General features: G+C 49.1%; 1 protein-coding gene across 1 annotated transcript; it reads left to right on the top strand.

Annotated features, from left to right (window-relative positions):
* The first annotated feature begins 661 nt into the window (after positions 1-661).
* Positions 662-13,556, top strand: ctsf (cathepsin F). The gene is made up of 5 exons (XM_033015225.1): positions 662-888; positions 2,518-2,584; positions 10,547-10,660; positions 11,856-11,995; positions 13,356-13,556. Exons 1-5 carry the CDS (start codon positions 739-741, stop codon positions 13,554-13,556), a joined length of 672 nt encoding a protein of 223 aa, XP_032871116.1. The 5' UTR covers positions 662-738.
* Positions 13,557-16,106: the final 2,550 nt, after the last annotated feature.

Raw genomic sequence — 16,106 nt, 5'->3', positions numbered from 1 at the left:
TTCCCGGGATGGCGCGACTGAGATATGATGAAAGAATTGCTCTACTGGGCTTGTATTCGCTGGAATTTAGAAAGGTGGGAGGGGGGATCTTATAGAAAAATATAAAAGGATTGGACAGGCTAGATGCAGGAAAAATGTCCCCATGTTGGGGGAGTCCAGAACCAGGGGCCACACACACAGTTTAAGAATAAGGGGTCGGCCATTTAGGACTGAGATGAGGAAAAGCTTTTTCACCCAGAGAGTTGTGAATCTGTGGAATTCTCTGCCACAGAAGGCGGTGGAGGCCGATTCACTGGATGTTTTCAAGAGAGAGTTAGATTTAGCTCTTGGGGCTAACGGAATCAAGGGATATGGGGAGAAAGCAGGAACGGGGTCCTGATTGTGGATGGAGAAAAGTGCTGGAGGAACTCAGCAGGTGAGGCAGCATCTATGGAGCGAAGGAAATAGGCAACGTTTCGGGCCGAAACCCTTCCCCAGACCAGAAACGTCGCCTATTTCCTTCGCTCCCGCTGAGTTAGTCCAGCATTTTTGTCTACCTTCGATTTTCCAGCATCTGCAGTTCCTTCTTAAACATGGCTGATTGGGGATGATCAGTCGCGATCGTATTGAAGGGCGGTGCTGGCTGGAAGGGCCGAATGGCCTGCTGCTGGGCTTCCTTATCAGCTGAGTCATCAGTTTCTTTGAGGTGGGTGACTCATCGGAAGTCGGGTGTGATAGTGGATCAGGGCTGAGCACTATATGAAGTGTCTCATCGAGTCCCAGCTACAGACCCAGACGCACGCAGGAGAGATGAGGTCTCTCCAGAGCCTGATGTTCCTGCTCTTCATCTCCGCCGCCCTGGTAACTGGACTGGAGGGGAAGAGCTGCCACACTCCTGGGCCGCCCAAGGTAAGACAAGATCCTGCAAACTCCACACAGACAGTGCCCCGCATTGTGAACTGTGCAGGAAGAAACTGCAGACGTAGAGAATCCTAGAGTGATACAGCGTGGAAACGAGCCCTTCTGACCAATTCGCCCAACATGTCCCAGCTACACTAGTCCCCCCCCTGCCTGCGTTTGGTCCATATCCCTCCAAACCTGTCCTATCCATGTACCTGTCCAACTGTTTCGTAAACGTTGGGATAGTTCCAGCCTCAACTACCTCCTCCGGCAGCTCGTTCCATACACCCACCACCCTTTAAACAATAGACAGTAGACAATAGGTGCAGGAGTAGGCCATTCGGCCCTTCGAGCCAGCACCGCCATTCAATGTGATCATGGCTGATCATCCCCAATCAGTACCCCGTTCCTGCCTTCTCCCCTGACTCCGCTATCTTTAAGAGCCCTATCTAGCTCTCGCTTGAAAGCATCCAGAGAACCGGCCTCCACCGCCCTCTGAGGCAGAGAATTCCACAGACTCGCAACTCTCTGTGAGAAAAAGTGTTTCCTCGTCTCCGTTCTAAATGGCCGACCCCTTATTCTTAAACTGTGTGTGTGTGTGTGGCCCCTGGTTCTGGACTCCCCCCAACATCGGGAACATGTTTCCTGCCTCTAGCGTGTCCAAACCCTTAACGATCTTATAAGTTTCAATGAGATACCCTCTCATCCTTCTAAACTCCACAGAGTGTACAAGCCCAGCCGCTCCATTCTCTCAGCGTATGTGACAGTCACGCCATCCCGGGAATTAACCTGGTGAACCTACGCTGGGCTCCCTCAATAGCAAGAGTTTCCGAATCTGTATCTCTGAAGTCTGAAAGTCTCTTACAAGCCGTGTGCAGGGGTGGGGAATGGGAGGGGGGGGGGGGGGGGGGGGGATTTAATAGCAAATGGATTTGAGTATAGGAGCAGGGAGGTTCTACTGCAGTTGTACAGGGTCTTGGTGAGACCACACCTGGAGTATTGCGTACAGTTTTGGTCTCCAAATCTGAGGAAGGACATTATTGCCATAGAGGGAGTGCAGAGAAGGTTCACCAGACTGATTCCTGGGATGTCAGGACTGTCTTATGAAGAAAGACTGGATAGACTTGGTTTATACTCTCTAGAATTTAGGAGATTGAGAGGGGATCTTATAGAAACTTATAAAATTCTTAAGGGGTTGGACAGGCTAGATGCAGGAAGATTGCTCCCGATGTTGGGGAAGTCCAGGACAAGGGGTCACAGCTTAAGGATAAGGGGGAAATCCTTTAAAACCGAGATGAGAAGAACTTTTTTCACACAGAGAGTGGTGAATCTCTGGAACTCTCTGCCACAGAGGGTAGTCAAGTCCAGTTCATTGGCTATATTTAAGAGGGAGTTAGATGTGGCCCTTGTGGCTAAGGGGATCAGAGGGTATGGAGAGAAGGCAGGTACAGGATACTGAGTTGGATGATCAGCCATGATCATATTGAATGGCGGTGCAGGTTCGAAGGGCCGAATGGCCTACTCCTGCACCTAATTTCTATGTTTCTATGTTTCTATGAATGGGAGGGGGGGGGGGCTGGAAATCGAGGGGCAAGATTTTAAAACATGCCTAAAGTTTCTTTCCAATTTATGATCTAGGACAAGATGGTATCGATGTTCTGTGATTTCATGCAGACCTATAATAAATCCTACAAGGACCAGGAAGGTAAGGCTCTGTGTCTCAAACCTGTGACTGTGGTAGACAAAAATACTGGAGAAACTCAGCGGGTGAGGCAGCATCTCGACCCGAAACGTCGCCTATTCCTTCGCTCCATAGATGCTGCCTCACCCGCTGAGTTCCTCCGTCGATTTTTCCAGCATCTGCAGTTCCTTCTGAAACAAACTGTGGTGTCTGTGTTCATTTAAGCTGGAGTAACTCAGCGGGACAGGCGGCATTTCTGGAGGGGGAGAAATGGGCGAGACCCTTCCTCAGATAGTCTCTCGTTTAGACATTGTTACTTTTTTTGCATATCTGTCTTTCACTTGTTCCGTATCTCTCGATATCACCGACTATATATCTCGTTTCCCCCTCTCCCCCCACCCCCCCCCCCGACTCTCAGTCTGAAGAAGGGTCTCGACCCGAAACGTGACCCGTTCCTTCTCTCCAGAGATGCTGCCTGTCCCGCTGAGTTACTCCAGCATTTTGTGCCTATCTTCGATTTAAACATAGAAACGTAGACAATAGCTGCAGGAGGAGGCCATTCGGCCCTTCGAGCCTGCACCGCCATTCAATATAGAAACATAGACATAGAAACATAGACAATAGGTGCAGGAGTAGAGGCCATTCGACCCTTCGAGCCTGCACCGCCATTCAATATGATCATGGCTGATCATCCAACTCAGTATCCCGTCCCTCTCCATACCCCCTGATCCCTTTAGCCACAAGGGCCACATCTAACTCCCTCTTAAATATAGCCAATGAACTGTGGCCTCAACTACCTTCTGTGGCAGAGAATTCCACAGATTCACCACTCTCCGTGTGTGAAAAAAATATGTTTTTCTCATCTCGCTCCTAAAAGATTTCCCCCTTATCCTTAAACTGTGTGTGGCCCCTTGTTCTGGACTTCCCCAACATCGGGAACAATCTTCCTGCATCTAGCCTGTCCAACCCCTTAAGAATTTTGTACGTTTCTATAAGATCCCCCCCCTCAATCTCCTAAATTCTAGCGAGTACAAGTCGAGTCTATCCAGTCTTTCTTCATATGAAAGTCCTGCCATCCCAGGAATCAGTCTGGTGAACCTTCTCTGTACTCCCTCTATGGCAATAATGTCTTTCCTCAGATTAGGAGACCAAAACTGTACGCAATACTCCAGGTGTGGTCTCACCAAGACCCTGTACAACTGCAGTAGAAATGCATGAATCAATTGAAGTTTACCACAGTCCACCTTCAATGTTTGTTGTTACAACGTAAGTTTCTATAAGATCCCCCCTCAATCTTCTAAATTCTAGCGAATAGGGTGTATAACGCTTTTAAACCAGCATCTGCAGTTCCTTCATACACATTTTATCTGCGTTTGTTTAGATTAGTTTAGTTTAGAGATACAGCTCGGAAACAGGCCCTTCGGCCCATCGAGTCCGCGCTGACCAGCGATCCCCGCACACTAACGCTATCCTACACGCACTAGGAACAATTTTACAAATATACCAATCCAAATAACCTACTTATATACAGGTTAATCGACTTGTTATCAATGTAAAATTGTTCCTAGTGCTTGTAGGGTTGTGTTAATGTGCGGGAATCATATATGTGTGTACATTTATACTATCCTGCACACACTAGGGACAATTTACACACTTCAAGCCAATTAATCTACTGGCCTGCACATTTTTGGAGTGTGGGAGGAAACCGGAGCACCCGGAGAAAACCCACGCAGGTCACGGGGAGAAAACGTGCAAACTCCGTAATGGGAAAGAATGGGAATCAAAACGCTCGGAGACTTGTATGAATTGGGAAAATTATTATCATTTCAACAATTACAACTGAAATATAATTTGAAAAAGAATCAATATTTTAAATATCTTCAAATCCGTGACGATCTGACAAAATACACAAAAGACTATCATAACATGTCCCCAGACTTATTGGATGAAGCCATGAAGACAAAGGCTGAATCAGCAAATCTAATATCATACTTATACAACATTATTTTAAATATAGAAATACCTACAACCGATGGTATTAGAAGAGACTGGGAACAAGAACTAGCTATAAAAATGTCAAAAGAGAGCTGGGATAAACACTTACTATACGTGCATAAATGCTCGATCAACGCACGACATACTCTGTCGACTTTTAGCGCGAACGGCGGCCATTTTAAGAGTCAGGTGTGAAGTGTCACGGGGCGGGTTCAGCGCGCTGCAGAACGCTGACCAGTGTCACACACCCCACCGCCTCTCAGCGCCAGAGACCCGGGTTCGATCCCGACCACGGGTGCTGTCTGAATGGAGTTTGTACGTTCTCCCCGTGACCTGCGTGGGTTTTCTCCGGGCGCTCCGGTTTTATACATTCTCCAATGTCAAGGCAGCAACTCTACGGCTGCTGACCCTGACATGCCGAGTTCAGCCAGCACGCAAAATCCAATTGTAACATTGGTGATACTTTAATACTGTAGAGACTTATGTCATACAGTTATCTCCCTCCCTCTGTCTCTCTCCCTCTCTCTCCCTCTCTCTCTCTCTCTCTCTCTCCCCCTCTCGCTTATCCCTGTGATTACAACACATCAACCGTTACAAGCCGTGGTTAAATCGTATCTTTCAAGCTTCTAATCTTAATTGTGAAATCTGCCTCAACAGCTCTTTCAGGCCCAGAACCTGACACGGTGGCGCAGCGGTAGAGTCGCTGCCTCACGGCGCCAGAGACCCGGGTTCAATCCTGACCACGGGCGCTGTCTGTACAGAGTTTGCACGTTCCCCCCGTGACCTGTGTGGGTTTTCTCCTTGTGCTCCGGTTTCCTCCCATACTCCAAATAGGTGCAGGTTTGTAGGTTAATCGGCTTGGCATAAATTATAAATTGTTCCTAGTGCGTGTAGGGTAGTGTTAACGTGCGGGGATCATATATGTGTGCACATTTATACTATCCTGCACACACTAGGGACAATTTACACACTTCAAGCCAATTAATCTACTGGCCTGCACGTCTTTGGAGTGTGGGAGGAAACCGGAGCACCCGGAAAAAACCCACGCAGGTCATGGGGAGAACGTGCAAACTCCATACAGACAGCACCCGTGGTCGGGATCGAACCCGGTTCTCTGGCGCCGTGAGGCAGCGACTCTACCCGCTGTGCCACCGTGCCGGACCGCTGGTGGCGATGGAGGCAGATACGGTAGAGGCGTTTTTTTATTTTTTATTTAAAAAAAAAAAATTTTTATTAGAAGCACAGTAAATTACAATAATACACATCAGATATAACTTATTACATTTGTTGTACCACTTCGTTTTTCGAGCTTTAAAAAAGATAGAAATAAAAGAAGTAAGGAAAGTGAGCAAGAATCGTGAAGGTGCAGGAAAGTGTTGGGGAAAGAAAGTCCCTTAGGGAAGAAGTTAGAGAAGGGAGTAAAGAAAGGAAATAAGACCCTAGAAAGAAAAGGAAAAAAAAGGAAAAACAATCGCTCTATTATAACAGAAAACTCCGCAAAAAAAGATATACCAACCGTATATTTTTTTTTTTAAATTTATTTTATACCCCCCGTTACCAGATCCTGGTACCATTTATATTTTAAATTACTATTGCACCTTATGCTTGTAATAGTTCCATAAATGCAGACCACGTCTTTTGGAAGTGGTCTGCTTTGCCTGCTAGGAGGAGTCTCATCTCTTCCAAGTGTAGTGTTTCGAACATGTTTGAAATCCACATTTTTATTGTTGGTATTGGAGCGTTTTTCCAGAACTTGAGTATAAGCTTTTTTCCCCATTATTAGCCCGTAATTAAGTAAGTTCTTTTGAAACACGTTTAATTCGGGGTTACCTTCCGATATTCCAAAAATGATCCATTCTGCTTTTGGTACAAGTTTTATCTTAATTAATTTTGTGAAGATTTCAAATATTTCGTTCCAGAATTTTTGGATTTTTATACAAAAAACAAAAGAGTGCGCTATGGTAGCTTGGTGTTGTTTAAGCAGTCGTTCCAAGTGTGACAAAGGTTCACCTGTATCTCCTCCAACCTCATCTACTGCATCCGCTGCTCTAGATGTCAGCTGATTTACATCGGGGAGACTAAACGGAGGTTGGGCGATCGTTTCGCCGAACACCTCCGCTCAGTCCGCAATAACCAACCTGAACTCCCGGTGGCTCAGCACCTCAACTCCCCCTCCCATTCCCAATCCGACCTCTCTGTCCTGGGTCTCCTCCATTGCCAGAGTGAGCAACACCGGAAACTGGAGGAACAGCACCTCATATTCCGCCTGGGTTGCTTGCGTCCGGATGGCATGAACGTTGAATTCTCCGTTTTGCTAGCCCTTGCTGTCTCCTCCCCTTCCTTAACCCTCGAGGTGTCTCCTCCCATCCCCCCGCCCTCGGGCTCCTCCTCCTCCCTTTTTATTTCCTTCTCCCCCCCCACCCCCCATCAGTCTGAAGAAGGGTTTCAGCCCGAAACGTCGCCTATTTCCTTCGCTCCATAGATGCTGCTGCACCCGCTGAGTTTCTCCAGCATTTTTGCGTACCTTCGCTATGGTAGCTTCTTGTGACTGACATTTATCACAAGTGGGTGATTTAATGCCAATAGTCAATAATCTGTCGTTTAAACCTTCAATTATAGATCAATCATTTACACAATGGGAAAGAATGGGAATCAAAACGCTCGGAGACTTGTATGAATTGGGAAAATTATTATCATTTCAACAATTACAACTGAAACATAATTTGAAAAAGAATCAATATTTTAAATATCTTCAAATCCGTGACTATCTGAAAAAATACACAAAAGACTATCATAACATGTCCCCAGACTTATTGGATGAAGCCATGAAGACAAAGGCTGAATCAGCAAATCTAATATCATACTTATACAACATTATTTTAAATATAGAAATACCTACAACCGATGGTATTAGAAGAGACTGGGAACAAGAACTAGCTATAAAAATGTCAAAAGAGAGCTGGGATAAACACTTACTATACGTGCATAAATGCTCGATCAACGTACGACATACTCTGTCGACTTTTAGCGCGAACGGCGGCCATTTTAAGTCAGGTGTGAAGTGTCACGGGCGGGTTCAGCGCGCTGCAGAACGCTGACCAGTGTCACACACCCCACCGCCTCACAGCGCCAGAGACCTGGGTTCGATCCCGACCATGGGTGCTGTCTGTACGGAGTTTGTACGTTCTCCCCGTGACCTGCGTGGGTTTTCTCCGGGCGCTCCGGTTTTATACATTCTCCAATGTCAAGGCAGCAACTCTACGGCTGCCGGCCCTGACATGCCGAGTTCAGCCAGCACGCAAAATCCAATTGTAACATTGGTGATACTTTAATACTGTAGAGACTTATGTTATACAGTTATCTCCCTCCCTCTGTCTCTCTCTCTCCCTCCCTCTGTCTCTCTCCTCCTCTCTCCCCCTCTCTCTTAGATATCTCATCAACTGCAACACATCAACCCTTGCAAGCCGTGGTTAGATCATATCTTTCGAGCCGTTAACCTTAATTGCGAAATCTGTCTCAACAGAACTTAACTCTTTCAGGCCCAGAACCTGACACGATGGGGCAGCGGGTAGAGCTGCTGCCTCACGGCGCCAGAGACCCGGGTTCAATCCCGACCACGGGCGCTGCCTGTACGGAGTTTGCACGTTCTCCCCTTGCCCGCGCCGACCAGCGATCCCCGCACACTAACACCATCCTACACCCACTAGGGACAATTTTACAGTTATAGATTAACCTACAAACCTGCACGTCTTTGGAGTGCGGGAGGAAACCGGAGCACCCGGAGAAAACCCACGCAGGTCACGGGGAGAACGTGCAAACTCCACACAGACAGCGCCCGTAGTCGGGATCGAACCCGGGTCTCTGGCGCCGTGAGGCAGCAACTCTACCGCTGCGCCTCCGTGCCACCCCCGAGAACTATGTTCTGCACTCTGTATCTTCCCCTTAGCTCTATCTGTTGTCCCTGAGTGTGGACTGATTGTATCTATGAGTGGTTTCATCAGTTTATTGTCACGTGTACCGAGGTACAGGGAAAAGCTTCTGTTGCGTGCTAACCAGTCAGCGGAAAGACAATACATGAATGCAATCGAGTGTACAGATACATGATAAGGGAATAACGTTTAGTGCAAGGCAAAGCCAGCAAAGTCCGATCAAGGATAGTCCGAGGGTCTCCAATGAGGTAGATAGTAGTTCAGGACTGTGGTAGGATGGTTCAGTCGCCTGATAACAGCCGGGAAGAAACTGTCTCTGAATCTGGAGGTGTGCGTGCGTTCGTTTTCACACTTCTGTACCTCTTGCCCGATGGGGGAGGGGAGAAGAGGGAGTGACCGGGGGTGCGACTGGTGCTTGATTTATGCTGCTGGCCTTGCCGAGGCAGCGCGAGGTGTAGATGGAGTCGATGGAAGGGAGGTTGGTTTGTGCGTGTGACGGTCTGGGCTGCGTCCGCAACTCTCTGCGGTTTCTTGCGGGTCTTGGTATGATGTGATCTGTTTGGCCTCCGTGTTTTGACAGGTGGGGACAATCCCCCCCACCCCCCCCATATCTGGTAATCTGGTGGGAAAAAAACGATTAAAATCTCCGCTTTCTGCGAGACAGGGCAGAATCGGCCTGTTCGCGGGGCCTTTCATCGCCGCCCGGCGCGACTTAAACTCACTTTCCACCCCAGCGGTATGAACATTGACTTCTCTAATTTCAGGTAGTCCCTACTTTCTCCTCCCCTTCATAGAAACGTAGAAACATAGGAAATAGGTGCAGGAGTAGGCCATTCGGCCCTTCGAGCCTGCACCGCCATTTAATATGACCATGGCTGATCATCCAACTCAGTATCCTGTACCTGCCTTCTCTCCATACCCCCTGATCCCTTTAGCCACAAGGGCCACATCTAACTCCCTCTTAAATATAGCTCTCCCTCAGCCCACTGTCTCCGCCTCTTCCTTTCTTCTTCCCCCCCCCCCCCCCCCCGCACCCTGACATCAGTCTGAAGAAAGGTCTCGACCTGAACCATCACCTATTTCCTTCGCTCCATAGATGCTGCCTCACCCGCTGAGTTTCTCCAGCATTATTGGTTTACCTTCGATTTTCCAGCATCTGCAGTTCCGTCTTAAACGAGCGGCTTAAAATCAAACTGTTGCGTCGAGGCGATTGAGGCTCCCGGTGTTGAAGCCCCCGCCGGCAGATATTAAGCCGCGCCGGGCGCCAAGAAATTGTGTCCCCCCCCATGTTTTGATAGCAATTTCCGCCTCTGGTTCAACAGACATTTATTTTTAAAACATAATACCGCACACGGTGACATTATTTTTGTGTATATTATTCCCGATGTTGGGGAAGTCCAGAACAAGGGGCCACACACAGTTTAAGGATAAGAGGGAAGTCTTTTAGGACCGAGATGAGAAAATCATTTTTTCACACACAGAGAGTGGTGAATCTGTGGAATTCTCTGCCACAGAAGGTAGTTGAGGCCACAGTTCATTGGCTATATTTAAGAGGGAGTTAGATGTGGCCCTTGTGGCTAAAGGGATCAGGGGGTATGGAGAGAAGGCAGGTACGGGATACTGAGTTGGATGATCAGCCATGATCATATTGAATGGCGGTGCAGGCTTGAAGGGCCGAATGGCCTACTCCTGCACCTATTGTCTATGTTTCTATATGCGTGCACTGCCACACAAGGCAGTGGAGGCCAATTCACTGGATGTTTTCAAGAGAGAGTTAGATGTGGCCCTTGTGGCTAACGGAATCAAGGGATATGGGGAGAAAAAGCAGGAACGGGGTACTGATTGTGGATGATCAGCCGTGATCATATTGAATGGCGGTGCTGGCTCGAAGGGCCAAACGGCCTACTCCTGCACCTAGTTTTCTATGTTTCCTTGTTTCGTTGTAAGCGTGCGGGGATCGCTGGTCGGCGCGGACTCGACCGGCCTGTTTCCGCGCTGTATCGCCAAACGAAACCGAGCCACGGGCTGATCCTAAACCTAGATTTCTCGGGCTTCCTTTCAGAAGAGGCCCGACGTTTTAAGAACTTCGTGGAGAACCTGGAGCGGGCGAGGCAGCGACAGGAAATGGAGACCGGCAGCGCCAGATACGGGGTCACCAAGTTCAGCGACCTCTCAGGTACGACGTCGAACGCACCACCTCTGAGGAAGGTGGACAAAAATGCGGGAGAAACTCAGCGGGTGAGGCAGCATCTATGGAGCGAAGGAATAGGCGACGTTTCGGGTCGAGGTTTACGAGAACGATCGCAGGAATGAGTGGGTTAACGCACGATGAGCGTTTGTCGGCGCTGGGCCTGCACTCGCTGGTGTTTAGAAGGATGAGTGGGGGGGGGGGGCTCATTGAAACGTACAGAATAGTGAAAGGCCCGGATAGAGTGGATGTGGAGAGGATGTTTCCACTAGTGGGAGAGTCTAGGACCAGAGGGCACACCCTCAGAATTAAAGGACGTTCCTTTAGGAAGGAGATGAGGAGGAATTTCTTTAGCCAAGAGGGTGGTGAATCTGTGGAATTCTTTGCCACAGAAGGCTGTCGCGGGATATTTTTAATGCAGAGATAGGTAGATTCTTGCTTAGTACGGGTGTCAGGGGTTATGGGGAGAAGGCAGGAGAATGGGGGTTGGGAGGGAGAGATAGATCAGCCACGATTGAATGGTGGAGGAGACTCGATGGGCCGAATGGCCTTATTCGACTCCTATAACTTGGCGTCCCACTGAGCTGTAGTTTCAATTACGCAAATAGCAAACAGGCCCTTCCCAACCTACCTCTCCAGATACGGAGGGAGAAGATTTACGAGGATGTTGCCGGGACTAGAGGGGCCTGAGCTACAGGGAGAGGTTGGAGCAGGCTGGGTCTCTATTCCTTGGAGCGCAGGAGGATGAGGGGCGATCTTGTAGAGGTGTACAAAATCATGAGAGGAATAGATCGGGCAGAGTCTCTTGCCCAGAGTCGGGGAATCGAGGACCAGAGGACACAGGTTTAAGGTGAAGGAGAAAAGAGGAATCTGAGGGGTGATTTTTCCACACAGAGTACGGTGGGTGTATGGAACGAGCTGCCGGAGGAGGTAGTTGAGGCTGGGACTATCCCAACATTTAGACAGGTACGTGGATAGGACAGGTTTGGAAGGATATGGGCCAAATATGGGGAGGTGGGACGTGTTGGCCAGTGTGGGCAAGTTGGGCCGAAGGACCTGTTTCCACGCTGTATGGCTCTGGAGTGAGCTGTGTGAATCTGTGACGGCTGCATAAGGTGGCACAGTGGGAGATGCCCATGGCCCACGGTCCCTCTGTAAGTCGGGGCAACCTTTTCTCTTGCAGCTGAGGAATTCCAGCAGGGAATCCGGGCGCCGTTCGATACATCAGAATGCAAAATACACACCGTCCACAAAGGCACAAATGACATCCCAGAGTTCATGGACTGGCGGAAGGAGGGTCGTGTCACAGTAGTTCAAGACCAGGTGAGGAGGATTTGCAAAAGTCAATGGCTCATTGGTTTAATGGTCAATGGTTCAATGGGTGTCATGGTACACCAGTCATTGAAAGTGGGCATGCAGGTGCAGCAGGCAGTGAAGAAAGCCAATGGTATGTTAGCATTCATAGCAAAAGGGTTTGAGTATAGGAGCAGGGAGGTTCTACTGCGGTTGTACAGGGTCTTGGTGAGACCACACCTGGAGTATTGCGTACAGTTTTGGTCTCCAAATCTGAGGAAGGACATTATTGCCATAGAGGGAGTGCAGAGAAGGTTCACCAGACTGATTCCTGGGATGGCAGGACTTTCATATGAAGAAAGACTGGATAGACTCGGTTTGTACTCGCTAGAATTTAGAAGATTGAGGGGGGGATCTTATAGAAACTTACAAAATTCTTAAGGGGTTGGACAGGCTAGATGCAGGAAGATTGTTCCCGATGTTGGGAAAGTCCAGAACAAGGGGCCACACACAGTTTAAGGATAAGGGGGAAGTCTTTTAGACCAAGATGAGGAAAACCTTTTTTACACAGAGAGTGGTGAATCTCTGCCACAGAAGGTAGTTTTAGGCCACAGTTCATTGGCTATATTTAAGAGGGAGTTAGATGTGGCCCTTGTGGCTAAAGGGATCAGGGGGTATGGAGAGAAGGCAGGGACAGGATACTGAGTTAGGGGAGAAGGCAGGAACGGGGTACTGATTGGGGATGATCAGCCATGATCGCATTGAATGGCGGTGCTGGTTCGAAGGGCCGAATGGCCTCTACTCCTGCTCCTGATGTCTATTGGGACGACAGATGGCACAATGGGCTAAGTGTTCGGCTGGCGACCGGAAGGTAGCCGGTTCGAATCCCGCTTGGAGTGCATACTGTCGTTGTGTCCTTGAGCAAGACACTTCACCCACCTTTGCCTGTGTGTGAATGTGTGTGAGTGATTGGTGGTGGTCGGAGGGGCCGTAGGCGCAGATTGGCAGCCACGCTTCCGTCAGTCTGCCCCAGGGCAGCTGTGGCTACATAAGCAGCTTACCACCACCGAGTGTGACTGAGGAGTGAATAAATAATGCGATGTAAAGCGCCTTGAGTATTAGAAAGGCGCTATATAAATCCCATCCATTATTAAATAAATCCCATCCATTATTGTCCATTGTCCATATGAAAGATTGGGGGGAGGGGGGAGAGGAGGGGGAGTCTGCCAGTCGACCCCACGACAGAAGGGGGAGGAGTTGTACAGTTTGATCGCCACGGGGAAGAAGGGAAGAAGCAGCACTACCCGCCGGGCCGGCGTAGCAAAGGGCATCTGCAGGACGCGCAACGTGACTTTGGGGGGAAGGTGCGACCTTGTTTTTGTTCCCCCAGGGGTTGACCTGCTGCAGCTGCTGGGCCTTCGCCGTTGTCGGGAACGTTGAATCCCATTTGTCCATCAAGAAGAAAGAACTCATCCCGCTTTCAGTGCAACGTAAGGACAAAGGCCGCGGGGAACGCACTCCGGGTGGGAAGGAAGTCGGCCGGTTTCACCTGGCACCAAACGGTTTAACGAAGCAAAGTTCATTCAAATGAGCCTCTTGCCCGGAGTAGTTGAATCGAGGACCAGAGGACATGGGTTTAAAGTGAAGGGCAAAAGATTTAACAGGCGTCTGAGGGGCGGCTTTTTCACACAGAGGGTGGTTGTGAGTCTGTGGAATTCACACACAGGGAGTTGTGAGTCTGTGGAATTCACACACAGAGAGTTGTGAGTCTGTGGAATTCACACAGTGAGTTGTGAGTCTGTGGAATTCACACACAGGGAGTTGTGAGTCTGTGGAATTCACACACAGGTAGTTGTGAGTCTGTGGAATTCGCACACAGAGAGTTGTGAGTCTGTGGAATTCACACACAGAGAGTTGTGAGTCTGTGGAATTCACACACAGGGAGTTGTGAGTCTGTGGAATTCGCACACAGAGAGTTGTGAGTCTGTGGAATTCACACACAGGGAGTTGTGAGTCTGTGGAATTCGCACACAGGGAGTTGTGAGTGTGGAATTCGCACACAGGGAGTTGTGAGTCTGTGGAATTCGCACACGGAGAGTTGTGGGTCTGTGGAATTCATACAATGAGTTGTGAGTCTGTGGAATTCACACACAGAGAGTTGTGAGTCTGTGGAATTCGCACACAGAGAGTTGTGAGTCTGTGGAATTCACACAGTGAGTTGTGAGTCTGTGGAATTCACACACAGAGAGTTGTGAGTCTGTGGAATTCACACAGTGAGTTGTGAGTCTGTGGAATTCACACACAGAGAGTTGTGAGTCCGTGGAATTCTCTGCCTCAGAGGGCACTGCCTCTGGGCACTTTCAAGAGAGAGCTAGATAGGGCTCTTAAAGATAGCGGAATCAGGGGATATGGGGAGAAGGCAGGAACAGGGGTACTGATTGGGGATGATCGGCCATGATCACTGAATGGCGGTGCTGGCTCGAAGGGCCGAATGGCCTACTTCTGCACCTATTGTCTATTGCCTAGTAGGGGAATCGAGGACCAGAGGACACGGGTTTAAAGTGAAGTAGAAAAGATTTAATAGGAATCTGAGGGGTGACTTTTCCACACAGAGGGTGGTGGGTGTATGGAACGAGCTGCCAGAGGAGGTAGTTGAGGCTGGGACTATCCCAATGTTTAAGAAACAGTTGGACAGGTACATGGATAGGACTGGTTTGGAGGGATATGGGCCAAACGTGGGGAGGGTGGGACTAGTGTAGCTGGGACGTGTTGGCTGGTGTGGGCGAGTTGGGCCGAAGGGCCTGTATCTCTCTCTATAAGCCTGTCCAGAAAATGAACAAAATAAATTTCTCCTCATCTCCTTCCTAAAAGAACGTCCTTTAATTCTGAGGCTGTGCCCTCTAGTCCTGGACTCTCCCACTAGTGGAAACATCCTCTCCACATCCACTCTATCCAGGCCTTTCACTATTCTCTGTACGTTTGAATAGAGAATCTTGTAAATTCTCTCCGCACCTTTTCTATCTTGTCATAAGGTCAATACGACCGTATTATCTCTGTCCTGCCAACTCCCCTGACATCAGTCTGAAGAAGGGTCTCGATCCGAAACGTCACCCATTCCTTCTCCCCAGAGACACTGCCTGTTACCCCAGCATTTTGAGTCTATCTTCACAAGGTCATGAGTTGGGCCGAAGGGCCTGTTTCCACGACGTATGGCTCTCACACTCTGTGTCTTCCAGAGATGCTGCCTGACCCGTTGAGTTACTCCAGCGTTTTGCCTCTTGTCTTGAGTGGATAGGTTAAGGGATCCCATCTCATCTCCTGCCCAACTAGCAAATAGGTGCAGGAGTAGGCCGTTCGGCCCTTCGAGCCAGCACCGCCATTCAATACGATCATGGCTGATCATCCACAATCAGTACCCTGATTCCTGCTTTCTCCCCATATCCCTTGATTCCGTTAGCCCCAAGAGCTAAATCTAACTCTCTCTTGAAAACGTCCAGTGAATCGGCCTCCACTGCCTTCTGTGGCGGAGAATTCCACAGATTCACAACTCTCTGGGTGAAAAAGTTTTTCCTCATCTCAGTCCTAAATGGCCGACCCCTTATTCTTAAACTGTGTGTGACCCCAACATCGGGGATCAATTTTCCTGCATCTGGCCCTTAAGAATTTTATATGCTTCTATAAGATCCCCTCTCGTCCTAAATTCCAGCGAATACAAGCCCAGCCGCTCCATTCTCTCATCATATGTCGGTCCCGCCATCCCGGGAATTAACCTGGTAAACCTACGCTGCACTCCCTCAATAGCAAGAATGTCCCTTCCTCAAATTAGGAGACCAAAACTGCACACAATACTCCAGGTGTGGTCACACCGGGGCCCCGTACAACTGCAGAAGGACCTCCTTGCTCCAAACCTCCTTATTCTTAGAGCGCGATGTTGTCTTGTTTCCACCAGAGCTGCTGGACTGCGGGAAGCCGAGAAACAACTGTAACGGTGGAGACATTAACGTGGCTTTTGGATATGCATTGCATTATGGTGAGTGTTTCCCTCCCGCCCCCTCACCCTGGAGATGGGTCTGAAGAAGGGTCTCTACCCGAAACGTCGCCTATTTCCTTCGCTCCATCGATGCTGCCTCACCCGCTGAGT

Source organism: Amblyraja radiata, chromosome 45 (assembly GCF_010909765.2).
Source record: "Amblyraja radiata isolate CabotCenter1 chromosome 45, sAmbRad1.1.pri, whole genome shotgun sequence".
Taxonomy (NCBI): Eukaryota; Metazoa; Chordata; class Chondrichthyes; order Rajiformes; family Rajidae; genus Amblyraja; species Amblyraja radiata.
This window is presented reverse-complemented; position numbering and strand designations above follow the sequence as displayed.

Coding starts and splice junctions, on each gene's coding strand:
- ctsf (XM_033015225.1), top strand. CDS start 739: ATGAAGTGTCTCATCGAGTCCCAGCTACAGACCCAGACGCACGCAGGA. Junction 889..2,517: donor ACACTCCTGGGCCGCCCAAG/GTAAGACAAGAT, acceptor TTTATGATCTAG/GACAAGATGGTATCGATGTT. Junction 2,585..10,546: donor ATCCTACAAGGACCAGGAAG/GTAAGGCTCTGT, acceptor GCTTCCTTTCAG/AAGAGGCCCGACGTTTTAAG.